The sequence below is a fragment of the Marmota marmota genome, unplaced genomic scaffold (assembly GCF_001458135.2).
Source record: "Marmota marmota marmota unplaced genomic scaffold, marMar, whole genome shotgun sequence".
In the NCBI taxonomy this organism is placed as follows: Eukaryota; Metazoa; Chordata; class Mammalia; order Rodentia; family Sciuridae; genus Marmota; species Marmota marmota.
Window position 1 is genome coordinate 9,677,479 of NW_025999943.1, and position 27,432 is coordinate 9,704,910.

Here is a 27,432-nt window from a genome sequence, read left to right on the forward strand (position 1 = left end):
ATTTTTTTTTTTTTTTTTGGTTCAATTTCATTGATTTCCACTCTGATTTTCATTATTTTTTGTCTTCTACTCCTTTGGTGTTGATTTGTTCTTTTTTTCCTAGGGCTTTGAGATGTAATGTTAAGTCATTTATTTGTTGACTTTCTCTTCTTTTAATGAATGAGCTCAGTGCAGTGAACTTTCCTCTTAGCACTGCCTTTATAGGGTCCCAGGGATTTTATATGATGTATCACTATTCTCATTTACCTGTGTATTTTTTTTAATTTCATCCCTGATTTCTTCTGCTATCCACTCATTATTCAGTAGTGTATTAGTCAGTCTCCAGGTGTTAAGAGTAGCTTCTATTTTTTATTTTATTGTTGATTTCTAATTTCATTCCTTTATGATCTGATAGGATACAAGGTATTATATCTTTTTTTTTTTTTTTTTTTGTATTTTCTGAGTTACTTTGTGGCCTAAGATAAGGTCTATTTTAGAGAAGGATCCATGTGCTGCTGAGAAGAAATTGTATTCAGTCACTGATAGATGAAATATTCTATATATATCTGTTAAGTCTAAATTATTATTATTATTATTATTATTATTATTATTATTATACTTCTATAGCTTCTTTATTTAGTTAGTTTTTGTGTGGAGGAACTATCCAGTGGTGAGAGAGTTGTGTTAAAATCACCTAGTATTATTATGTTGTGCTCCATATTATGTCTTATTGATGAATATTTCCCATAAGCAGTGTGAAATGTCCTCCTTTGTCCCTTCTGATTAACTTTGGCTTAAAATCACTTTATCTGATATGAGCATAGAAACCCCTACTTGTTTACAAGACTTATGTGAATGATATGTTTTTTCCCATCCTTTTACCTTCAGTCTGTGGATGTCTTTGTCTGTGAGATAGCATATTGTTGAGTCTGCCAGTCTGTGTCTTTTGATTGATGAGTTTAGGCCATGTACATTCAGTGGTATTATTGAGATATGATTTCTGTTCCCTGTCCTTTTGATTTATTTCTGATTTTTAATTTGTTTGTTCAGTATAGTTTCTCCCTTTGCTGATTTTCACTTTAAGTTTTCATTTCTTCTTCATTAAATATCTTATTGAGTAGGTTTTGTAGTACAGGCTTTCTAGTTGCAAATTCTTTAACTTTTATTTATCATGGAAGGATTTTATTTCATCTTCAAATCTGAAGCTTAATTTTGCTGGGTATAGTATTATTGGCTAGCATCCAATTTCTTTCAGAAGTTTGTATATATTATTCCAAGACCTCCTAGCTTTGAGGGTTTGGCTTGAGAGATCAGCTGAGATCTGGATTGGTTTCCCTCTAAATGTTACCTGTTGTTTTTCTCTGGCAGCCTTTAAAATTCTATCTTTATTCTCTGTGTTAGGCATTTTCATTGTAATGTGCCTTGGTTGTGGGTCTGTTGTAATTTTGTATATTTGTGTTCTTATAAGCCTCCTGTACTTGATTTTTTTTTACATTTCATTTTTTAGTTTGGGGAAATTATGTGATATTATTATTTCATTGAGAAACTTGCATTCTTTTGGTTTGGGTCTCAGAGCCTTCATCTATCCCAGCAAATCTTAAATTTGGTCTTTTCAAGTTATCCTATATTCTCTGAAGTTATTGATAGTCTCTTAACATCTTTTCTCCACAGTCGACTTTGTTTTCAAGATTATATATTTTGTCTTCATTGTCTGAAACTCTATGTCTTCCAAGTGATCTAGTCCATGATGATGTTTTCAAATGAATTTTTAATTTGGTTTTTTGATTTCTTCATTTCAAGGATTCCTCCTTTTTTCTCTCCAGAATCTCTTATCTCTTTATTGAAGTGATCTTTCACTTCCTGTATTTTCTTTCTGATTTCACTCCTTATACCATCCTTTACTTCACAAATCAGTTTAACTATGTACGTTCAAAACTCCTTCTCTGACATTTCTTCCACTGTGATGTTGATGCCTTCTGTTATTGGAGTATCTTGGTTAGTTTGGGGCATTTTGTTCCCTTACTTTTATGTTATTTATTTACTATATTGATTGATTCATTTGTTCTTTCATTTCTTATTTTTATTTATTTATTTGGTGCTGAGGATTCAATCTAGGTCCTCTTGGGTACTAAGAATGTGTTCTACCACTGAGCCACACTCCCAGCCCTTGAAATTATTATGTAGCAGTGATTTCCTTTAGCACTTTGCTTTATTCTGGCTAAACAGTAATTGTATTTATTCTTAATTTTAATTAACCTGCTTTAGCTGGTGGAAAATATAAAACAATTTTAGAAGACCTGAAATGAATAGATTTCACATTTCCTACTTAGTCATGTTGGAAGCTTTTTAATATTTTAAAAGAGATCTCTACTATTACAAATCTAAAAGGATTTGGGTTTAATATTTATCTGTTATTTAAAGCTATATACAGTATTCATATATGCCCAATGTTTAAAATTGAGGCATTTTATTTTACTAATCATTATTGTATTTTACTATGCTGTCACTCATATTGCCTGATTCATTTTGTCATCTTTCTTAATCATTGAATAGGTAGTAAATCTGTTTGATAATATAATAAAAGTTAATGTCCTCTCTTCAAAAAAATGCATATATGTTTCCCATATGATTTCATAAGGTTGTGAACACTAGAAGTACAATTATGTAGTGTAAGGTTGAGAGTCTCTGCACTTAATTGTTAGAATACATCCTTGTCCCTTCCTGGTTCTTAATATTTATCTTTCTTCCCATTATAAGATTTTAAATGTTATATATGAAATTATTTTCCGCTTCACTGTTTTGATCACATCACTGTGTTACTCCTAGGTTTTGGATGGTATTTCCTTCAGATCAGATAATTTGTGATGTTTGCCTTTTATCCCTTAGCAGTTCTTCTCTTCTATTCTGACTGTACATTCACTATTCTAGCCCAGTGCACATTCTGTGAGCCTTATTTTACTATCTTGTTCTGTTTACACCTTAATAAATAAAAGACGTCTTTGTCTATTAAAACCAAGCCTCATTATTCAAGGGAACTTTTTCAGGTTTTATCTTGTTTACAGTTTAGCCTCAGAGTTGGGTTATTCAAGTTCTCACAGCCTAAGGAGTAAGTCTGCCTATATTATACATTCACAGATCCATTGTTGATATTGGCCATGTGTATGTACATATACATATACTACTTTCATAAAGTTTTATACAAATTATAAATTAAGAAAATATCTAAATAGTAGCTCATAAATGTTTAGAAACTAATTTAAACTACACAAAGTGATAAAATCTATCCAAACTTGCAAATATTCAAGTTACCTTTTGATGCTTCCCTGGCAATTCAGATTTGGAGCATTGAGTTGCCTGAATTATTTCAGAAGTGACTCTACTAAGCTACAGATATTTATTCTACTCTCTTCGCAGACTCTTGGATTATTCTCTTGATTATATAAAACCATAGGAGTAGATTCACAAAATAAATTTTAAAAGAAAAATACTAGCTGTCTATGCTTACCTCTAACATAAGTATATAACAACTTATGAATTACAGGTTTTCAATGATTTTTTTTTTTTCTTGTATAAGAAGATTTTAATATTCAGGAGGGTCAAAATAAAGATTTTTATTTAACATGCACCTAAAGAACATTATATTTGGTACAGATCTCATGCTGCCTGGGAACATGCTTAACTTGGTATGTGATTCACAGAGTTGCTGGCATATAGAACTCACATTTCCCCATTTTATACCGACTATTATAAAAGACAAAAGGGCAGAGACAGTTGAAGGGAATAAGTGACTCAGGGAATTAGTAGTGGGAGCAGTTAAAAGCTATAAAGTAGAAAATTCTGTTTCACTGAGTCAGTAGTTGTGCTTGGTGCTACCTTAAAGCAAGCAAACAAAAAAAACCCATCTGTCTGTTTTTTCAGGGATTATACTGCAAATGCTGTTATGGAATTTTAAAAATTTTCATTCTTACAAATTCTTTAGAAACTACTAAATGAGAATATGGGCATCTTATCATGAAATACTTTGAGAAGAATAAAGTATCAGGCTGGGATTGTGGCTCAGTGGTAGAGCGCTTGCCTAGCATGTGTGATGCACTGGGTTCAATTCTCAACACCGCATATAAATAAATGAATAAAATAAAGGTCTACCAACATCTAAAATATATATATATATATTTTAGATGTGTATATTTATATATGAATAAAGTAATATATATATATATGAATAAAGTAAAAGCAGACAGGATTTGGCAAATGGTTACCAGGTCTTAAATGATTTCTCTACGTTTGTTCATTAAAAACAGATAAAAAACAGAGCTTGCTTGAACAAGAAATTAATTTTCCTAAATATTATATAATCCTGTCTATGCGTTAGTCTTTGAATTATGTATTTATAGTATGTAATCTTTGTATTACTTCATTTACTAGTGATTTAATTTACAAAAGAATATGAATGGCACACATCTTAGTATATTTTTTTTGCTGGTATACTGTGTATTTTGGTAAAATACTTGTCACATCTATTGCTCATTTCCTACAAATATATTTTGATAGCAAAATTTTATCTTAGCAATATTGTATTTCAGTCTTTCAATGAACTCCAAAATGAAGCTGGGAAAAAAAATCTCTTAAAACCTAAACCAGCCATGGTAGAAGGCCTGAAATCCATCAGATAATTCATTCAGATTTACAGGAGAGTGTGAAACAGCTGGTGTAATCTAGTTTCAGAGCAGATTCTGTTTCTGAAAGGTTCATGCCAGGTGAAAAACAAAGCAGTATCCTTTGGTACAATTAACACAGCCACCTGTCGATAGATTTACCTCTTTCCTCTTCTTATGAAGGCATTTTTTTTTTAATATTTATTTATTTATTTTTTAGTTATCAGCGGGCACAACATCTTTGTTTGTATGTGGTGCTGAGGATCGAACCCGGGCCGCACGCATGCCAGGCGAGCGCGCTACCGCTTGAGCCACATCCCCAGCCCATGAAGGCATTTTTTAAACTCTAAAATAATTAGCAGTGTGCAGTAATTTGTGGTTGCAATAAAGGGAAATAAAGGGTCTTTGTGTTCATGTGTGTACTTCTTGGTGAAATTGCACATAACAGAGGATATAGCTAGGTATCTGAAGATTCTTAATGTTATTGATAAAATTTAAAATATATAAGCATAAAAACAAAACTTGCCATTGTTTTTTAATATCACACTATGAGTTTGGAATTGATTCCCTTTTCATTTGTCCATTCATTTGTGGCACACTTTTTAAGAACTCTTTGATAGTGTTAACCATGGAGACAAAAAAAAAAGATACTTTCTGTTCTTGAGTAATTCAGTATAGTAAGGGACAGACAGTTCCAGCAGAGTGTCATTAGAGTGGATAAAAATTTACTGAGATTCTGTATCTTCACAAGGGAAGCAGCTAACTCATATGGGTATTCCAGGAAGGTCTCCTAGAGAAGATAACTATCAGAATTATCTTTTTAAAATAAGTATAATTGAAAAGGGGACAAGAAGCAACTAACTATTTACATGTTTGTTGTAGCCTTGTAAAGTGTCATAATTGCAATGAGAAGCAAGTAAGTGGTTAATCTGTCTTCTGGGAAAAGTTTACTGAAGTTGATCAAAGTTAGCCAAGTGAATCCTGAAGCTAAGGACACCCAACAATTCAGATCCATTTCAGGAAATAAGCAATAATCAGAACTAAGACTGTCACTTTAAATTAAGGTAATGTTTATTTTGTATAAAGACCAGTTGAAAAATATTACCAATGAAATTTTTAAAAAGAAATAGTTTTTGTTTTTAATAAGAATTTGCAGATCTGCCTCTGCATTCAAACTTTAAGTATCTTTCCATTTATCTGAAAGTTTTATAAAAGTGTGTTCTATTTGTTTCAGATGAAATTCTCATTTATATATAATCAACATACATTGCAGATTTATCAAAACAATCAGTCTTTAACCAAATTTTGTGTAGGATTATTGCAAAGGGCTTGGAGATTTGTTGTAAGAGGGACAAACTGCCATTACTATTCAACAAGCTTTAAAAAGCCATTTTTCTATGCATTTCCTTTAGGCTGAGGGAGTAATTGAGGTGCCAACCATTTTCTGGGGATAGGGATATGACAGTCTGAGTGGGTCATAGAATGTGAGATCATGGGGGAAAGCAGGACAAAATAATCTGTGAATAAATTGCTTTCCCTCTATAGTACCTATGAAAGACAGCTATAGACTGTAGCTGTTCCTCAAGAAGAGATGGGAGGAAGAGAGGGATCCTTTAAGCCATCCCTTCTTTGCTTCATACTGTGTCATACTGTATGATATAATGTACTAAATGTTGTTATTCCTAGTACAGCCTCCATTTATGAAGTCAGCCCTCTGATAGTAGCTCTTTTTCCAGGCTTCCTTAAAGTTCTGTTTCCTGGAAGTCTTTTTGCTTGGGTTATATAGATTCCTGAAATTAGATCATAGTTTCTATCACAAAAGTTCCTTGTTACTTCTCTGTATCTACTTCTCAGTTGCCCAAAGAGGGGAGATTACAATCCAGATAAATTGATTGATTCCAGATCTGTTATTCAAATTTAATTATATAATCTTGAAAGGTATTGGTCTGGAGCACATCTCATTGTGAAAACTAAGAAATCAGAATGTCATGGTTGATAAATAGCATAGAAAAATAATTATCAGAGTTAAGCATTTATCCTTCTGGGATATACACATTTGCTAAATGCTCCTTGCTTCTTTCATACTTCTACTCTTAACACCACCTTCTGTAATGCTTTTCCAGAAAGCAAATGCTCTTTATTTATCATTTTATCTCTATAGGATTCTTGGTCATAGGAGAACACATAATGTTTATTAAGTAAGTTAATGTTGGATAATTGCAGAAAGAATTCACAAAGTAGTATTTACCTTCTCCTGTATAGGGAAACCAGCTAAAGTAACTGAAACCATTTCTTAAGAAAAATGTTACTTAGTTAAGTTTGCAGTAAATGATACTGATGATGCTTTTTGGGGAAAGGGATGTTGAGAGACTTTAAATTAAAGGTTTTTGTTTGTTTGTTTGTTTGTAATCACTTGAAACCTAATTCTAACTTTTCATTTAGAGCATAAACAAAAACATGTAATTATGACATATCTCTTGGTAGCAATGCAGGAAGGGAAAATGAGTCTTCTGCCTAGTGAGCTAGTTAGGAAAGAAAGCAGTTACTAAAAGAGTGGATATTTATTTCCTACTTCATCAGCATCTTCTGACAGTGGCCACCCTTCTAGAGAAAGAAACTCTATGGGATTTTTGAAAAATACTGTATATAAGCATATACCGTTTCATCTTACCATACTCATCTAAGAAAAGCCACCCTTCCTCCCTTCCAGCCTCTGGAAAGATGTCTATAATGGACCATCACTATATCAGACAGCATTCATAAGTCAAGAGAGAATAGTTTCCAGAGCTGCCAGGTTTCCCAGGAAATCTTTGTCTCCTTAGCTAATACTGTGACATTTTGTAGAATTTATCATAAGGCATAGTATATGTAGTGGATATTTCTAATTTAGTCTAGCAGTCTTTTGTTTCATATAGAATAAATCTCCCTCGGTCAGAAAAAAAGTTGGAAAGTTCTGTCTAATGAGTGAAAATTTCCATTTATAAAGTTTTCTTTAAGAAGAAAAGATATTCTTTCAATCACACCACAGAAAGTTCAAAAACAAAGCAATTATATTTTATCCAGAGTATTAGAAATTCCAAAATAAAGACCACAAATGTGAAGGTCTTACTATATTTTGTATATACGTAGTGAACATTTTGAAGCCATAACATTATAAAGAAAGCCCTTTCTTTTTCCCACTTTCTTCCTGAGAAATGCAGAGACAAAAGAATGTTCAACAAAGAACAGAGAACTAATTTTTTTCCAATTTGTCACTTCATGGATAAAAAGTAGAGACAGAATGGTGAAGCACCTGTTGCTTTAAAGGCAATAAACTAGTGAAATGTTTTAACAGAAGTCATCAGCTTTCAAAGATCTCTTTTATCCAGTTCACATCACTCACTGCTCTTAATTCCTTTGTCACATTTTTTACTGCATTACAAGTAATCCTTGAAATCCATGGAGCATTTTATATATAACTAGAACCATGTGGATGGTTCTCACATGTTCAGTGTAGCCTCAAATCCCAACATTTCTTCTGTTCCTCCTTTCCCACATATTAGATGCAGGTTTGAGAAGCATATCGTTGTGGTAATAGGAGGACTTCATCCCCCAGTCACCACTTTCCACCTAGGAAGGCTCTAAATGCAGTTTTGGGTAGGCTTAAGATAACAGAGCCATCAACAGTCCCTTAGCTGCTCTTTGATCTCAGCCACTGCATTCCATACCCTTCCTCTCTTCCTGAGGAGCTAGTTCCTCAAGCAGCTGCTTCTCATGCCAGTCCATTGGTTATTTATATGTAACTGTATACACTAGCCAACAGAAAAGATTTGTAGAAATATTTTATGAAATCTTATTCAGATGAAAGTTAAGATTAATAGTGTTTATTTCATTCCTTCTGGAATAGTACTGTTTACCACAAATAGGTTGGAGTGAGAGACAAAAAATTTCTCTCCCAGTCTTAAGTTGAATAGCTTCGATGCTATTACCTCTCAACCCACACTACTTTTATTTCCCCACATAATATATAAGGATAAATCTTCAAGTAAACTCTAATTCTCTACTGTTTATTTATTGGTATTAACTCCTGAGAGAACAGGTTTTTTTTAAAGGTTGAATACAGCAATAAGAGCAGCATAGTCCAAAACTAAAAGAGACTAAAATTGATCGGTCTCTCCTGAGGTTCAGGATTACCCAAACCTAAGATGCTTACACATAAGGCAATGACAAATTAATAGATGTTTTATTTGCTTTCTCTTTCTAAAGCACAGCAGTTATTCGTATATTGAGTCTTTAGGGTCAGTTACACGGTGAATGTTCTCCCTAATTGCTTTTCTTATGCCTTCTATGTGATTTTTGTATATTTTTTCAGATGGTACATATATTTTCTGTAGTGTTGATTCTAATCTTTAAAGTTTATTTAGAGTGTTTTAAGTTTTATAGTGGTATTTATCTTGGACAGCTCCCTATTCAAATATTTCTCTTGTGTCTTTGCTCTCTGGTGTTAAAAAAATCCATTGCCTCTTTGATTTTTTAAATTTTTCCCATTTTCTTTTAGAATGTGGTTTTTATTGTTATTTGTTGCATCTTGTTCTTGTCTTTGTTTTCCCCAGAAAATTTTGCATAGGCTTTTAAACCGACATTCTAGCCAAAAAATAATGTGAATATATATTCTTTACTCTTTTCAGTTTTAATCTGAGTGCTCTTTTTTATCTATTAAAATATTAGCTAAAGAAGAAAATGTTATATCAACTGTTCAGTCATTCAGCTGCCTAAAGGATTTGAGAGAGTTGGGAAGAAGTCTGTGGCCTACATCTACTGTTTGGAAATTCTGTCTGTTCTACAAAGTTAGGATTTATCCCATCCCATGGGGATGGGCTTTTAGTTTCATTTTGTTCCTCCGTTTGGGGGTACCTTCAAGTTCAGGGAAATATCCTTACAGTTTTAGGTTTTAAGTTGTATAGCCATAAATACAGTATTTTGCTCTGCCCAATCAAGATATAACTTGCTGATGCTGGTCAGCAAGTTTAATGAATGATTAAAACTTCAAGTAAGACATTTTTGTACTTTTCTGTGGCTTACCCAGCCCCTGCACATTAGGAAGTATCAGTATCAGCGCTACCTTAGCCCATATGGTCCCTTTGTACAAATTAGATACAAATACTCATTCCTCAGTACACTCTACTGCCATTTGCTAGATGATCATGATCACTACAATCTCAGTGGTGCTCCTTAGAATCATGCAGTGCACACCACTGTACATGGTAGCCCTAACCACTAAGGCAGTTCAGAATTTTATCTTCCCTTTCATTATACCACATTGTTCTCTCTGGAGGAAGAAACTGGTTTTCAGTCTGGGTGTTGTCTTACAGTTTGGTCCAAATTTTCAGTACCCAAAAAATCCTCTGGAACAAGTTTAAAATTTCAGCATGACTTTTTAGTTCTTTTGGGTTTTGTTGTTTTTTATTGTTTTTTGTTGTTGTTTTTGCCAGGTTGTGGGAAGAGGGTATGTTTTAAAAACTTTCAGTTACTGCTCTCATAAATTTGTTGAGAGCTGGCACTTACCTGTCATCCTAGGAGACTGAGGCAGGAGGATGACAAGTTCAAAATCTAGCCTCAGCAGTTTAGCAAGGCCCTAAGCAACTTGGTGAGACCTTGTCTCAAAAAATAAAAAGAGCTAGGGATGTGTTTTAGTGATTAAGTGCCCCTGGGTTCAGTCCCTGTTACCCACCCCCCCACACACCCCAAAATATATATATATATATGATCTTTTGATTTAATTTAATTAAGAGTTAACTCTCTTCAGGAAGGTACATAATGTTGTTTATTTATTTACTTATTTTTGAGAAACCCAGCATAGAGAAAAGTTTTTCCAAGATTTTATTTCCAAGTGAGTTCTTATATATTCTTATATAAATTAAGAGTAAAAAACAAAAATCCAAAGGGCCAATGGGATAAACTAAAAACTTGGTTTATGCAGCAAATCTTATAATACCTGGAGATTCCAGCTTCTTCTAGTGTTGATACATTCTTCATAGCCTTGAAACAATCCTTGATACTTAACAAGGATTTTAAACATAAGCAGCAACATTTATACTGAAATTTGTATCCTTAATATATTGCTTAAAATTGCAGTTTGCCTTATGGTACTTTTTAGTCTTTGTAAGCAACTGATTTAACCCTAGAAGATAAAAGATAACAACAATCATTTTTCTTGAAGTCCTGAAATAGCCAAATCTGTGTCAGCACATTGAATATAGATGCTTTTGTTATGGTGTCTCATTATGACTAGGATTAAACTAGTGGTAAGCTCTTTAAAAAGTGTGTGTTGATGTTATTGGAAAGATGAAAGCATTTGCATCTTGTGTTGTAGTTTTATTTGACATGTAATAGTGTTTATAACAACTCCAAACTATGCCTACTTGTATTTTTTTGAAAGACATTCTGTTTTCACTCACATCTCTAATCATTTTAAGTTTATATAAACATAACATTGGTACTCTTCTGTAACATGCATTCTTCAAAGTACTTTGGATGTCTAATAAATCATACAGTAGTGCTGACTTACTGCATCAGTGGAGTCAGAGGTGTGCTGTGTCAATGTTAAGCTAGAAAGGTTTTTCTTATGAAAGACTTACATTTAAAACTATATTTTACATTTTCCTACATTTTGAACAGAATATTCTCTACATAATTGGTTTCTCAGTGACTGAAGATCATCACCATGAATATACCAAGGAACCATTAATGAGTTGTAACAAATTTGATTGGTTCAGACCATTGATAGCATGTCTGCCTGTATTATTTTTCTCCTCTGCCTCACTATCAGGCTATTAGATCTCCCTTCTGCCCTTGGTGTATTTGATTCTAGTATTTATATATTTTCAGTGCAAAATATACATTTTATTAAAGCCATTTGGAAAGATACATTCAAAAATACCTTGTGCTCAATAAAAATCATCCCATGCTGATAATGAAGGTTACCATGGAATAGATATTGTATTTTCAGCAAAAATTGAAAATTTGCAGAAGTTTAGAATGGGATAAAAATGCCAGGAAAAAAAATCTTCATAAAATGTACCAACACACAATGCAAAGAGTTATAGAAACAAGTGCTAATTAACTTGTAAGAAATTTATTCAACATTTTAAATTCAATTTGGTTTTAAAAGGAAAAAGATTACCAATCATGTTACGTCCTATGTAAAAAGTATGGAATTATACTTAATATAATAGATTATATAGTCTTATGCAGTTAAGAATTTTCACTGATTCTTCTTCAGCTACAAATTTGTGACATCACTCTGGCTTATCCCTATTTTTCTTCTAAGAATGAGCAAGGTCTCAGTGTCACCATGCCCCTCAAACTTGGCAGATATACCCCCCCTTCAAACTTACTAGAGAGAGTTTGAAGGAATCCTGAATAGTTGTTTAACTACCTGAATTTAAAATGGTACAAAATAATCCTTGGAGTAACTATTTGGTTTCTTTCTTTTAATCAATTTACAATTAGAGTTTACTTCTTTCCATCCCTGTATTACCCATCCATCCTAACTCAGTTGATGATCAAGAGTGACAAGGAGAGGGAGACAGACTGTTGACCAAAATCAATTGTATATTGCTAGTTTTGCTTTCCATTCTGAAAAATAAAAACTATGATAAAGAATTTATAAAATTTTCACAGAAAAGCCCCTCCCTCCCTCCCCTCCCTTCCCACTCCTCCCTTCCCACTCTACAGAGTTAAAACCAGAACTTTTGATAACTCTGGCAATAAATAAATACCTTAATCCCCAAACAAAGACAAAAGTCAAGGTATCTATCTTTTTTGTTTCCAGGTTGCTTCTGATTAGACTTGAAGCATAGCACTAGGACAAAGTTTTCTGCACCTGAAATGAATTATATCAGTCTTTTGGGAATTGAAATCCCCAATCATAGGAAGTTCTAAGGTATTCTCAGCAGTCTGTCAAAACAGAGGGGTTGGAGGACCAGATAAGGCCTCTTTCTCCCTGATACTTCATGTGGGAAGAGTAGTGAACAAGGCAACTTTAATTCCCAAAGAGTATTATAAATATGACCTAAGTATCAAATAAAGTTTAGAAAGGTTACCCTTGTGGAAAATGAAGGGCCTTAGAGGTGAAACAAGTGTCACTGCTACAGTTCTACTGGCCTAATACATTCAGCATGAGATTATTAAATGTTTTTCTGGCAGAAAAAAACTCCCTTACATTTGGAAATAAACATTTGATGAATGAATATGCAAATCAGGTTATGATCATATGTAATCGGTTGCAATAAATACACAGAAAAGTTGTTCAGTATCTAGAGAGTAGAATGGTGTAGTCAGGACCAGTCTAATGCTGATGAGTTAACAAAACACTGTATGAAATTAAAATTCATGTGTAACTAACTCACAGAAAAGTATTCCATTTTGTGCAGTGCATTCAGTTACAAAAAAGAAAAAGTGATGCAGCAGGCCCAGAATTTCCTAGCCACCTTACTTTCTCCTACTCTTGTGTATACAGACAGATGAAGGACTTCATTTTCTTGCATGGCTTTTTCATATTCATGGTTTCAAAAACAGTTTTTTAATCAATTGAACTAAACCTTGAGATTCTGTATCTCAACCAATGAAGAAGCAAAAGGAAGAAATCATAATTACTTGTAAGTTTGTTTGTTTTGCTCAGCTAGCCTTTTAAAATCTTGGGGAGGACTTCTTGTGAAGTTCTGGTCTTAGGAATCAGTAATAGGACACTTGATAACATTTGTTTCATTTTTCTTTCTGCGTCTCCTTTTATAGAAACCAAAATTGTTATTTTTTTTTTATTTTTTTTATTGGTTGTTCAAAACATTACAAAGCTCTTGACATATCATATTTCATACATTAGATTCAAGTGGGTTATGAACTCCCATTTTTACCCCAAATACAGATTGCAGAATCACATCGGTTACACATCCACATTTTTACATAATGCCATATTAGTAACTGTTGTATTCTGCTACCTTTCCTATCCTCTACTATCCCCCCTCCCCTCCCCTCCCATCTTCTCTCTCTACCCCATCTACTGTAATTCATTTCTCTCCTTGTAATGAGAGCAACTAAGAACAGAGCAGGGAGGAAGAGCAGGAGGAAAAGATTCACATTAAACAGAAACATGAGGTGGGAGGGAAAGGGAGACAAAATTGTTATTTTTTTAAACCATATATAAGTTTTCTCTGCCTATACCCTTTATTAGTGTTGAACTGGTAGAGGCGAGGAAATATTTCACTATTTTGTGGCTTGGTTCAATGTACCATACAGGATTCCCAGTTTTCAAAATGTGTGAGTCTGACTCTCAGGACATGGAGGTCAATATTCTGGAATATTGCAGGAGATAATGAACCTCTAGATATAAAAGCCGTGCTTTCCAAAAAAAACATGTTCTGACCAGAAGAGAATAAGCATTTATAATTTAATGTTTTAATATGCTGTGTTTTTAAACTAAATAACCAAGTTAATATAGATTGAGTAAGGGCTGAACTGTGGTGTCAGATATCCTATTTCTGTATTTCTTACATATATTGTGGCAGTTGTATGGATTAACAAGAGAAAAGGTCAAAATCCCTGATGATCTTTGCAATATTCTACAGTATTCTACAGTTCACTTCCATCCATTTTTGTCTTACACCCCAAAGACTGTCTACATCATGAACTCACATCTCAAAACTAACTTTAGTATAGTTTGCTCTACTATTGTTCTCTATCTTGGCAGACTCCTGTTTATCCTTTGAAATCCTGTAATGATACTATTCTCATAGAATTTTTTAAAATATTTTTTTAATTGTAGTTGGACACAATACCTTTATTTTATTTATTTATGTGTTGCTGAGGATCGAACCCAGGACTTCGCACATGCTAGGTGAGCGCTCTAATGCTAAGCCACAACCCCAGCCCTCTCATAGAATTTTATACACACACACACACACACACACACACATACACATATATATACATACATATATACACACATATACATTTTTTTGTATGTATCTTTCGTAGAACTTTTGTTAATGTTGTTAATGATCAACTTAATGTGCTGGCATTATGCAAGGGTTTGTGTGTATTATTTTATTGAAGGCTTGTTTCAAAAAAAAAAAAAAACACTCTGAGATAGATACTATTATTTTCTCCATTCTACAGATCACTTAACTGAAGGTAATAGGACTTGCCCAAGTGAGAGAGCTAGAATTTAAATCTAAGCAGTTTTATTCCAGCTTACTCATTTTTCATGAGTCAACTGATGTAGAGAATCATTGATCCAAGGTTGCATACCTAGTAAATGACAGAAGTAAATTTTAATCCCAAGCAATTTGACCTCAGAGCTAGGGTTCTTAACAGTTTATTTGTTGTCCAACTCTCTTTTTGTAATTTCCACAAGAGCTGATACTTCCTGGTATCCATCTAATGATTCCCGGAACAATAACACATGATAGATTCTTAAATGTTTGAGACTGAATCAATGAACTTCTCTGCCTAAGCTAGGCATTTGTATTTGTTTTAGATATATCTGATGTTTTGACATTTGATATACCTTCTCATGTCTCCAAACTACTTTCTAATTGTATTTACTTAAGACTACAAACAGTTTGGTTGTTGTTTTTGTTTTTGTTTTGCCTAGCTCGATTTACCAAACCCAGCCTACCACAAATATGCCACTTTAAGAAAGAGAAGGCAGGGCTGGAGTTATAGTTTAGTGGTAGAGCACTTGCCTAGCATGTGTGAGGTACTAGGTTCGATTCTCAGCACCACATATAAATAAAATAAAGGTACATTGACAACTAAAAAAAATATTTTTAAAAAGAAAAAGAAGGAAAGAAAAGGCAGAAATTGGAAAAAAAGGAAAGCAGTATCCCCCAAAACAATATGATTAGTTTACAGAATATGAAAACAGCAGCAGCAGTAATGAAAAAAAGTCACCTGAAACCTATGAGCAAAGGAAGGAAGGAACAACAGAAAATAAAAAAAGGAGAGTGTGCACACATGTCATCAGGAAAAGCCTACAGATGAAAGGAAAGAAGAAACAGAGAAAGGAAAAGAAGAGGCTAAGACGAAGTTTACATTTTCCACCAAAGGCTGGTTGTAAACTATGCTTTTTAATTTTGCATTCATTACTGTGTGCCATAAATTCGCAGCATTTGGACATAGCCACTTGTTGTAAACTAGTTAACTCAAGCATAGAGTGGAACTCAACTGACTTCTGGTCCTTTGCCTAGAGCTATTGAGTAGATGATCTCGTCCCTTTTAACTCTTAAAATCCCTTGTTAGTATCACTTACACTCCATTGTGTGCAAAGCACAGTATGGTGAAACCAAAATGTAATGTATGCTCTAAGGGTTTACAGTCTATTTGAAAAATTAGACAAAAATGACTTGGTTTTTATTACAGTACATTCCTAGAGATGATATAATACAGCATCTTTTTTTCCTTTAAGGAATAATATCAGGGTTATTGCATTCTTGACCATTAGATTCATCTAGTATATCTAAGATTTGATAAAAATGGTTATTAAAATGAAGTAAAGCAAGATAAGGCCTACAAAGGATTTTAAATATCATTGGCAAATTAATTTGCCAAATTCTATGAACCATAGGTATGTGATAAGCATAAATATATAAATACATATTGACTATTCTTATTGTCCTTTAATATACACTTTTAAAATTCAAGTTCTGTGTGATAAAGATGACCCAAATAAAACTATGTTGGTTCATCAGCCTGGAATTAGAAAGGTTTTGTTAATTTCAGAACAATGCTTTTTTCCTCTACATAAATTTTGTTGTGGTGGCAAAGAAACATATTCAGAACATCCTACTTACCCTAAATTTGTATGGGAGAAATAATGCATACTGTTTAGGAAATGGACAACACTTAGTCCAGGACCTAAATAATAGCTAATTCTGGTTCTACTCTTTGTTATTTATTCTCTAGAGTCTAGCTTAAATCCTACTATTTTCACGAAAACATCCTCAACTGTCAATACCCACACTGCTTTTTCTATTTTTCGAATTTACATCTTTCTTAGAAACACTAGGGTAAGAAGTGGATGAGTCTGGGGTTAATGTTATACTACCTGTTCTGTCATTTGGTTTGGTGTCGTTACTTGCTATGTTAATCTGGCAAGCTAGTTGACCTTAATAATCTTTATAAAATGATGTTGATAAAAACAGTGTCTGCTCCTAGGGCCATTGTGAAGATTGAGAACATCTGTATACAGCTGTTAGAAATTTGTATTATGTATACTATATACTTAATAAACATTACCTATTACTGTGTGTATTTACTACTATACAATTGCCTCCTTAATTCATATGTTTTGTCTCTGCCTAGAGTGTTCTGAAATTTGTAAATAGTTAAGTACACATGTTTTACTACTGAGGATGGAGGTTAAAGAGGGAAAGGTAGTATGGTGACATGAGGCATCTACTACATATTTCATAAGGGAAGTGGTATGATTAAAATCAACTATGGTAATAACCTCTGAGGGATTATTTTGTATTCAGTAATAAGAGTGTGAGGAACAGTGGAGAGGATTAGGAAAAGGTGAGGTATTATTGGTGCTGGCAATGAAAGTCAGAAGGTTTTAAGGTAGTAGAAAAGGTTTGTTTATACCAGGGAGCAGGAGGAATTAAAAGCTGCCGTATTAAATGGAATTGAGAGAGTGCTGGTAGAAGGGTTGAAGTTAAGGTTTTATACCATACCATCTACTAATGGTATAGTAGATGCAGACTACAAATTCATGGTCTTCAATTCTGACAGGATTCGTCTTAGAAATTAACCAGTGAAAGAGAGCTTTAATTTCACCTTCTCCACCTTCTCTTGTTCACTAGAGAAGAAACTGAAAAGGATGACATACCACCCAATCATCTAAATCAATAAAATGACACTTTGCTGAACAGTTTACTCTTTTCATGACTCCTCAAGAATATAATCCTAAGTGAGTTACAAATAGTCTACATATAGGCATATAGGAAATAACAGGAGATAGAGGAATTTTTAGGGCCTAAACCTTCTAGAAGAAAATAAAAGGATTTCTTTCAGAATAGTTTTTATATGTGACATCTATATACACATATATGTAGATAGATACATCTGTATATATACATACATATAATTGAGTAGTATTCAGTTATAAAGAAAAATGAAATCTTGTCATTTGTAGTAAAATGGATAGAACTAGAGAACATTATGTTAAATGAAGTAAGTCAGACACAGAAAGACAAGGACTTTGTGTTCTCTCTCATATGGAAACCAAAAAAAGTTGTCTTAAAGATAAAATAGTGATTACTGGAGATTGTGCTGGCAGGGAGAGGCTGGATGCAATCAGTGTACTCTGAATTCATATGTGAAATGCAAATTTGTTAAATAAAATGGTATATCTGTGAGTATGTACAGTTAACATGTATTAATTTTAAAATGTTTTAATGCAGTGTCATAAAGCTTTCCCCTGTTTTCTTCTTCAATTCTATACTTTTAGCTTTTATGATAACTTCTTTGATCTACTTTATATTAATTTTTGAAAAGAAAGAAAACAATTTTTATGTCTTGGTTTAAGAGAATGAGAGGGGACTGGGGTTGTGGCTCAGTGGTAAAGCACTTGCCCATGGGTTCAATCTTCAGCACTACATTAAATTAATTAATTAATGTTAGGTTTTTTTCAAAAATGAGAGATGAGAGATTTGCGTGTTTACTTCTTGGTGGGGGTGAATATTAAGACCAGGAAAGAGTAAGATTAGTACAAGGTAGAGGACCGCATGAAAACCAAACAACAACAACAAAAAAAAAACCAGAGTCAGTGATTCATCTTGTTATGAGACCACTAAAAGAGGGGTCTCAAATGAGTAGTTGATCCCTTTAGTTGGTTGAGGTTTGGAAAGAAGAATTTATTTATACAGAAAGAATTCCGTTCTTGTTTTTTTTTTTTTTTTAAGTCTTGAACTTCAACATTAGAAAGTATGTAAGAGCCAACCTTTAAGAATTTGAGAATGCTTTTTCTGCATAGATTTTCAATTTTGTTAATCTCTTAATAGACTGTATATTAACATTAGTATAATAAATATAAACAGTCTCTAAGCTAATAATGTTCATATAATAATGCCCATGTTCATCCTCTTTAATTTTTTCTAATATCTAGGACTTTGCACATTCTATGACCTTTACTGAAAACACTCTAACCCACTCTTTCTTCACTGTCTTAGCCGTATATGTTCTGTAAATTCACTGCTAAAGCACTAAGTACTTTCTCATAGGAATTAATTTTTGTCTTATTTACCATTGTTATTCTGCAGATGCTTAATAATGGTTTGTTAAAATACAATCTTCTGTTTCTTTGTGCAGATATCAATTTTTACTATGTACATATCTGCCTCATGTGTAAAATATTCAGAAAATATTAATAAAATTCAGTTTTCCAATTGTTGGGATGAGTATCGACTCTTATAATTAAAACGTGCCTCTTTAGTTGTTTTCTAGTGAATTTTTCCCCCCAAGGGAACAGGGAATTGATCAGGGGCACTTAACCACTGAGCCACATCCTCTAGACGTTTTATAATAAATTTAAGGGGAAAAAGAAACAAAGGCTAAAGATTTTGAATTTGGGTACAGATCTTTGCAATATTACCAAATAACCTGTATTTGTCCTGTATCCTGGTAGAGAATATGTATTCACAGAATGCAAAAAGGTATTAAAAAAAGACTGCCAACCTATTGTCTAATTCAGAAGAGAATTAATATTAATTAAAAGACTTAGATCAGCCCAAAAGGAGCTGTTGATGGCTTTGAATTTGAAGAGCTTTACGCAACTGAAATTCATCTTTTTCTCAATTTTATTTAATTAGCAATCACTAAACATTGCATGTGTCAGGGTAGATCATAGGATTAGTACTAAGTGTGAGAAGTAGGTCCAGGAAGAATGTGTGGTCCAATTAAGAGCAAGCATTGCGCCTTAGGAAAGCAACCCATGATGAAAGTCTGCTTTTGGATTTCACAGACATTTCATAATACATTCTTGTGTCAGGATTCCTGCACTGACATTGGTATCCATGTTAACTGCTGTATCATCTTCCTCCAGTCTGCCTAGCCACAGTGCCCAGTCATGTTTGAGAGGATAGTGTGGTGCTTCAAGAGATTGAAACCCCTTTGAGTCAAACAGACCTGATATTTTAGCATGGCTCTGCTATATCTACTGTATCAGTTTCCATATCTACTATACATCTATTGTCAGAGTTATTATGAAGATTAACTAATAATCTGTATAAAATGCTAAATTAGTAAAAGTGCCTAGCACGTAATAAGTACTCAATGAAAGGTTAGCAAGAAAGATTTCATTATTGTTCTTTTCAGCAGTTGGTCAAGATCTATGTCCTGTTGCCTCAGATAGACTCTAACACTAACAATATTTTATACATCTTTGTTCTTCTAGCATTTTCTGTGTATGATTTTTCCCTTGTATTTCTGAACGCAGAGTTGTTTATTACAAATGATATAGTTTTTCCTTATGAAAACACAACTTTACATGATCTGTTGCCTTACTATTTCTCTGAACTTACCTTTTGCCACTCCCTTTTTTCCTCTGGTAACATTGGTCCCCCTGCTATTCCTTGAGCACACCAAGTATATGCCTACCTCGTGGACTTTTGCTTAGAATGTTCTCCCTCAAAAGAGACCCATGAAACTCATGATTCACGAATCCCACATCATTTAGCCTCTTTAAATGTCCGTCACTTCAGAAAGAGCTTCTATCTAAAGTATTACCTTTACACCTACTTTTCCTCTCTGTTTCTTCATATCACTTTTCACCATCTTAACATTATTTTTTGCATTTATTCCCTGTCATTCTCCCTTTCTGTAATGTAACTTCCCTTAAATTAGTCTGTTCACTGCTCTACCTCCAGTGCCTAAAACAGTACAAAATAGGCACTTAGTATTTGTTAAATGAATGATTTAAAGGTTTGGGGGTTGTCAAACCTACACATGAAAATTACTCTGTAAAGATTATTCTAGAAGTAACTGAATTACTTCTTTTTACTAAAAAAAAAAAAAAATCTTAAAAGTTTTTTTTTTTTTCCTTTAGAAAGATGTTGACTGTGGAGCAATAGAAAAACTGTCTCTTCGTAAACAGCGGTTCATGCAGTTTTCTTCACTAGAACATGAAGGAGAATATTATATGACACCACGAGACTTCCTCTTTTCAGTAATGTTTGAGCAAATGGAACGTGAGTTTTTGCTTTTTGTTTTTACATTTAAAAAATAAACCGCAGAGCTAGAAAACCTGCTTTTCAGAATTGGTAACAGCTTTTCTTTATTTTAATTGTCATTCTTTGTACCATGCATTTACTTATTATGGATTTTTCAAGTGCAAATGTTTATATTTATCTATCTTACAAATGTTGTTTTGTCTATGGGTTTTTCTATGGAGAAAAAAATACATAAGTTTTTAAAAGCCCCTAAATTTATTCTTAATAATTAACATCCATTAGTTATTAGTTTTGGTGGTATTTATGTTTTAAATTGGCAAAAAGAAATAAAAATAGATTAGAGATGTTAGGAGAACCACTTAATGGAGTCATTAAGTTATTATGATATGGGTAGAAAATCTTGAAGAAATATAATGGGAATTAAAAATTCAAAACCTTTAATTATATAATTTTATTTCATAAACAACAAACTCAGTTATTCCAAGTGGTATCAAATTCTTAATTCTGTATCTAAACTAATCCCTTTCACTTTGTAGAGAACAGATTTGTGCACATATGTTGCAGAAGTAGTCTATGGAAAACTTTTCAAGGTGCTCTGTAGTACTCCCCATAAATAGGTATCTATGCAACAACTGAAATGGGTGAGGGCAAGATGAGCAGTCAGAGAAGTATAGATCAAATTGGAAAAGATAAAGAGGACTTAGAAAGACATTATAAATACTTTGGGATGATTTGAAAAAACATCATAATATATGCTAGGGGCAATAAGTTTACCAATCACGAATAAAGAGGACTTAGAAAGACATTATAAATACTTTGGGATGATTTGAAAAAACATCATAATATATGCTAGGGGCAATAAGTTTACCAATCACGAAACTAAAGGATTACTTTTGGCAGTAATGAGAGATGAAACTGAAAAACAAATAAGGGCCAAAGATTTCAGTGATCCTCTCTGATCCTCAGAGCAATGTGTATTTGGCAGGGATTTGTGGACTTCATCTTGAATCAATGAGGGAACAATGAAAGTTTGTGAATAGGAAAATAAGTTGGTAAACATGTGTTTAGGTTATTTTACTCTGGCTTATTTGGAGGGAAGGTTAGCAGTATATATCAAAAACTTTAAAAAAAAATATTGACCTACATCAGTGCAGTAAGTTCACTAAGTAAATAATGAGATGCGAAAAGATTTCTTTTAAAAAGTAGTTTAATCTTTGGGCGCAATGGTACACACCTGTAATTCCAGCAGCTCTAGAGGCTGAGGCAGGAGGATCATGAGTTCAAGACCAGCCTTAGCAATTTAGTGAGACCCTAAGCAACTTAGTGAGATCCTGTCTCTAAATAAAATATTTAAAACGGGTTGGGGATGTGGCTCAGTGGTTAGGTGCCCTTGGGTTCAATCCCTAGTACCAAAAAAAAAAAAAAAAAGTAGTTTAATCTCCCTAACACTTGACGAACTCAGACATTTGTGTTTCCCGCCCAGCAAAAAAAAAAAAAAAAATTATTAAAAGGCTTAAAAATAGAAAATCAACAATTCCTCAGATTTGTCAGAAAATTGAGGGCACATTGATGTAAATAGTACAGACAAGCAGATATAGAGAATCAGAGTTTGCCTAGAGCAGAAACCACCCAGAACCCACCATTGCAACAGTGTCAGGCAAGAATATTAAAGGGTAATTGACTAACTACTACTGAGTGTGGACCAGCTTGACTGATAAAAAGCTCCTGAAGACCTAGCTGTAAAGATACCCATATGCTTTTCAGTTTTACTTTGAGAGCCCCACCAGGTTCTCAGAAGAAAAATCCAAGGGAAAAAAACCTCTCTTCCTTCTTTCAGGGGATGGGGAAAATGGCCATTTTTTAATATTCCCCCAAAGCATTTCATTCTCCTTAACAAAAGCCTACATAGAAACTGTCTTACCACAGCCCCGCTGACTGAGAACATGAAAATTCCCAATTCCAGCCCCTCCTAGCCTTCTTGCCTTAAAACAACAACAACTAAAAAGGATTTTTTTACAGGCATAGCACAAGGCACAGTTTTAGTTACTAAAACACTGAGAGCTGGTCATCTAGGCTGTGTAACATATCCATACACCTTACCACCACATCAGTGGAGCCCTCTATGTAAATACAGCAAACAGTAAAAATAATCTAATCCTAGCCAGATAAACAAAAGTCTTTCTACCTCAGTAATTTTTACCCAATGCACCATGTCTGACCGACCCAATGAAAAAGTCACAAACCTTGCTGAAAGATAAAAAGTACACAAAGGACAAGGCAAACATCAGTGCCAGATGAAAATGCAACTGACATTTTGGAATTATCAGACCAGGAATCTAAAATAACCGTGATTAATATATTAAGGGCTCTAATGAAAAAAGTGCACAGTGTTCAAAAACAGATCTTGAATGTCCCCCAAAGGCACATGTGTTTCAGGCACTGTTAGAAGGTGGTAGAACCTTTAGGAGGTAGGGTCTAGTGGAAGGAAGTTAGGCTATTGGGGACATGCCCTTGAAGAGGATATTGGGACCCTGGCCCCTCTTCTTTATCTCTTCAGTTTCTGTCACCATTAAGCAGCTTTGGAAGCACCATTGTGTATTTCCAGCCGTGATGTTCTGCCTTACTACAAACCTGAAAGAAATGAGACCAAATTGATCATGGGTTGAAACCTCCAAACTGTGAGCCAAAATAAACCTTTCCCTTTATAAGTTGATTGTGTCAGGTTATTTTAGCACAGTAATGAAAAAATGACCAACACTGTAAGGTAAGCAGAGAGGAATAAACAGAACAAATCAGAAAGAAGTGTTGGAAATCAAAAACTATAACAGGAATGAAGGATGTCTTTGGCTCATCAGTATAATCAATGGATGAGGAATGAATCTGTGAGCGTGAAGATATGTCAGTTGAAGCTTCCCAACTTGAAAAGCAAAGAGGAAAAACAGAAATTTCAAGAACTATGGATGATTACAAAAGGTACGACATAATGGGAATACCAGAAGAAAGAGGAAAAAGAATAGAAGGCATATGGAAATAATAATAATCAGCAAACAGTAAACCACAGAGTCAAAAAGCTTACCAAACTCCAAGCAGAATGAATATCAAAAAACACCTGGGCATATTAAACTGCAGAAAATTAAAGGAAAATAAAATGTATTGAAAGAAGTCAGCAGGGAATAAAACACTTTACCTAGAGAGAAATAAGGTTAAGAATTATATCCGTCAGGACTGTAAATTGGTGCAGCCAATATGGAAAGCAGTATGGAGATTTCTTGGAAAATTGGGAATGGAACCACCATTTGACCCAGCTATCCCTCTCCTCTGTCTATACCCAAAGGACTTAAAAACAGCATACTACAGGGACATAGCCACATCAATGTTTATAGCAACACAATTCACAATAGCTAAACTGTGGAACCAACCTAGATGCCCTTCAATAGATGAATGGATTTAAAAAAATGTGGCATATATACACAATGGAATATTACTCAGCAATAAAAGATAATAAAATCATGGCATTTGCAGGTAAATGGATGGAGTTCGAGTGAATAATGCTAAGTGAAGTTAGCCAATCCCAAAAAAACAAATGCCAAATGTTTTCTTTGATACGAGGAGGCTGATTCATAGTGGGATAGGGAGCGGGAGCATGGCAGGAATAGAGAACTCTAGATAGGGCAGAGGGGTGGGAGGGGAAGGGGCATGGCATTATTAATCATGGTGGAATGTAATGATCATTATTATCCAAAGTACAGGTATAAAGACATGAATTGGTGTGAATATACTGTGTATACAACCAGAGATATGAAAAATTGTGCTCTATATATGAAATAAGAATTGTAATGCATTTCGCTGTGATATATAAATAATAAATAAATAAAAGAATTATATTCTGCTTCTTTTCATAAATCACGTAAGCAAGAAGAGGATGAATCAAATATTTTAAGCATGGAAAGAAAAATCCACCAACCTAGATTCTATGTTTTGTGAAATTATCCTTCAGAAGTGAAGACAAAATAAAGGCTTTCTCAGACAAACAGCAGTTGAGGGAATTTAATATCAATAGGATTTGCTTTATAAGAAATTGTCAGGTTCTCCAGAGAAAAGGAAAATAACATAGGCTAGGAATTTAGATCCACATGAAGAAAGGAAGAGAATCAGATGAAGTCAAATCATTTATTTATTTATTTTTCTGTCCTGAAGAGAACTAACATAGCAGTTCATTCAAAATAATAATAGGGAATACCCTATTAAAAGGTACTCATACGTGGGGCTGGGGTTGTGGCTCAGTGGCAGAGTGCTTGTCTAGCATGTGTGAAGCACTGGGGTTGATTCTCAGCACCACATACAAATAAATGAATAAAATAAAGGTCCATCAAAGTGTTCTTTAGTTGTAAATGTATATTGCAACCACTAAAAAATTTTGTTAAAGATATAGAATTGTCATGCTAAGAGGAGAAAAAAAATCAAATTATGTTAAATGCTCAGTTAAAACCAGAGAAGGCAGCTAGGCATGGTGGCACGTGCCTATAATCCCAGCAACTCGGGAAGCTGAAGCAGAAGGCTTGCAAGCTTGAGACCAACCTCAGCAACTTAGCAAGGCCCTAAGAAACTTAGTGAGATCTTGTCTCAAAATAAAAATTAAAAGGGCTGAGGATGTAGCTCAGTGGTTAAGCACCTCTGGGTTCAACACAATATTGAAAAAAACAGAAGTCAGAAAGTGAGGGAAGACAAAAAGAAAAACAAAAAAGGGCAATAAATAGAAAATATTACAGATGTGTTGGATTAAAAATGAAGGGATAAAGAAAGATATACAATACTAACAGTAATCAAAAGAACACTGGAGGGCTGGGGGTTGTGTCTCGGTGGTAGAAAGAGCACTTGCCTCACATGTGTGAGGCACTGGGTTCGATCCTCAGTACTGCATAAAAATAAATGTATTGTGTCCACCTACAACTAAAAATATTTTTTAGAAAAGAAAAGAAGAACAACAACAACAACACTGGGCTGGGTGTAGAGGTGTACACTTACAATCCTAGTGGCTCATGAGGTTGAGGCAGGAGGATTGCAAGTTCAGTACCAGCCTTGGCAATTTAGCAAGGCTCTAAGCAACTTAGTGAGACCCTGTCTCAAAATAAAAACTTATTAAAAAGGGCTGGGAATGTGACTCAGTGGTAAAGTACCCCTTGGTTCAGTCCCCAGTATAAGAAGGAAGGAAAGCTGGAGTAGCCAGGGGTGGGTAGTGGCATATACCTGTAATCCCAGCAGCCAGGAAGGCTAAGGCAGGAGGATTACAAATTCAAGGCCCACTTGGGCTACTTAATAAAACCCTGTCTCAAAAAAAAAAAAACAGAGAAGGCAGAAAGTAAGGGAAGACAAAAAGAAAAACAAAAAAGGGTAATAAATAGAAAACATTACAGATGTGTAATTAATCTTGACTATATTAATAATCATTTTATATATGAATGATCTAAATTTATCAATTAGAAAATGTAGGAATGTAACTTAGTGGTATAGTGTCCCTGGCTTTCATCTCTAGTACCAGGATAGGAGAATGGAAGGATGGAAGGAAGGAGCTAGCCAAAGTAGCTATAATTATTTTAAGACAAAACAGATTTTCTGAGCTAGGAAAATTATTAGCAATAAAAAGGGGCATTGCAAAATGATTTTAAAAGGGATAGTTGTCTAAAAATACATAACAATCCATAGTATGTGCACACCTAACAGTAGAGCATCGAAATTAAGGTAAAAACTGATAGAACTCTAAAGAGAGATAAACATATCCTTAGAAACTACAAGGGCTCGCTCTCTCTCTCTCTCAGTAATGGGCAAATCAAGCAGAAAACCAAGGATATATCTGAACAAAACATCACCTCCAATCAACTGGATCTAATCCAACAATAGTAGAATATACATTCTCTAACTAACCTGGAACCATTTACCAGGATAGACCATAGATGGGAACTTTTGCAAGAATAGGAATCATGGAGGAACCAAGAAGATGGCGGCGAGGGGAGTGCATTACCCCCGTGTGCTGCTTCACTGTGTGGGAGTATGACAAGTCAGGACGGCTAAAGGATATCTTGTTAGGAATTTCCAGCAATAGTGGGGTGCTCCGGAACCTGGAGGAAGGATTTCCATCGCACGAGGATCGGCTACGGGGACTCAAACGCGAGAGGTTTGTCGCACGGAGGGTAACTGCTTATTCAGCAAATCGCCCCGCGGCGAAAGTCTGCAGTGTGCGCTGGGATAGAGACGCAGGGTTACAGCGCTGCAGTTTCTGCCAGCCGCGCAAGCACCGTACTCAGGGCTGAATTCTGGGTTCCAGACGGGGGAAGGAAGCGGTCCTTCTCGGTTCTACACACCGGTCAGTCCACAGAGGAGGCCAGCAGCCACCATCTTGGTAAACTGACGTCACGTCCCCTGTTTTCGACTGACCGCAACTCATTCAGCCATAGATCAGGTAATTCCAGGCTACAATTCGCCTGTGGCTTGCAAACAGATTGCTAGGGTTCTGCGCCTGGGTGCTTCTAAGAACCTGAGCCTATCGGAGCGAACGCCGAGCGCGGGGCGCCCGAGTTCCGGCTCCCGGAACC

At 34.5% G+C, this 27,432-nt stretch overlaps 1 protein-coding gene across 5 annotated transcripts in view; it reads left to right on the top strand.

Moving 5' to 3' along the window:
* Positions 1-27,432, top strand: part of Micu2 (mitochondrial calcium uptake 2) — a 110,415-nt gene that overhangs the window by 19,790 nt on the left and 63,193 nt on the right. For all 5 annotated transcript variants that reach the window (XM_015499333.2, XM_048801418.1, XM_015499332.2 and 2 more), the window contains exon 2: positions 20,719-20,860. In XM_015499333.2, coding sequence (XP_015354819.1) covers positions 20,719-20,860 — 142 coding nt within the window. The remainder of the gene's footprint in view (positions 1-20,718; positions 20,861-27,432) is intronic.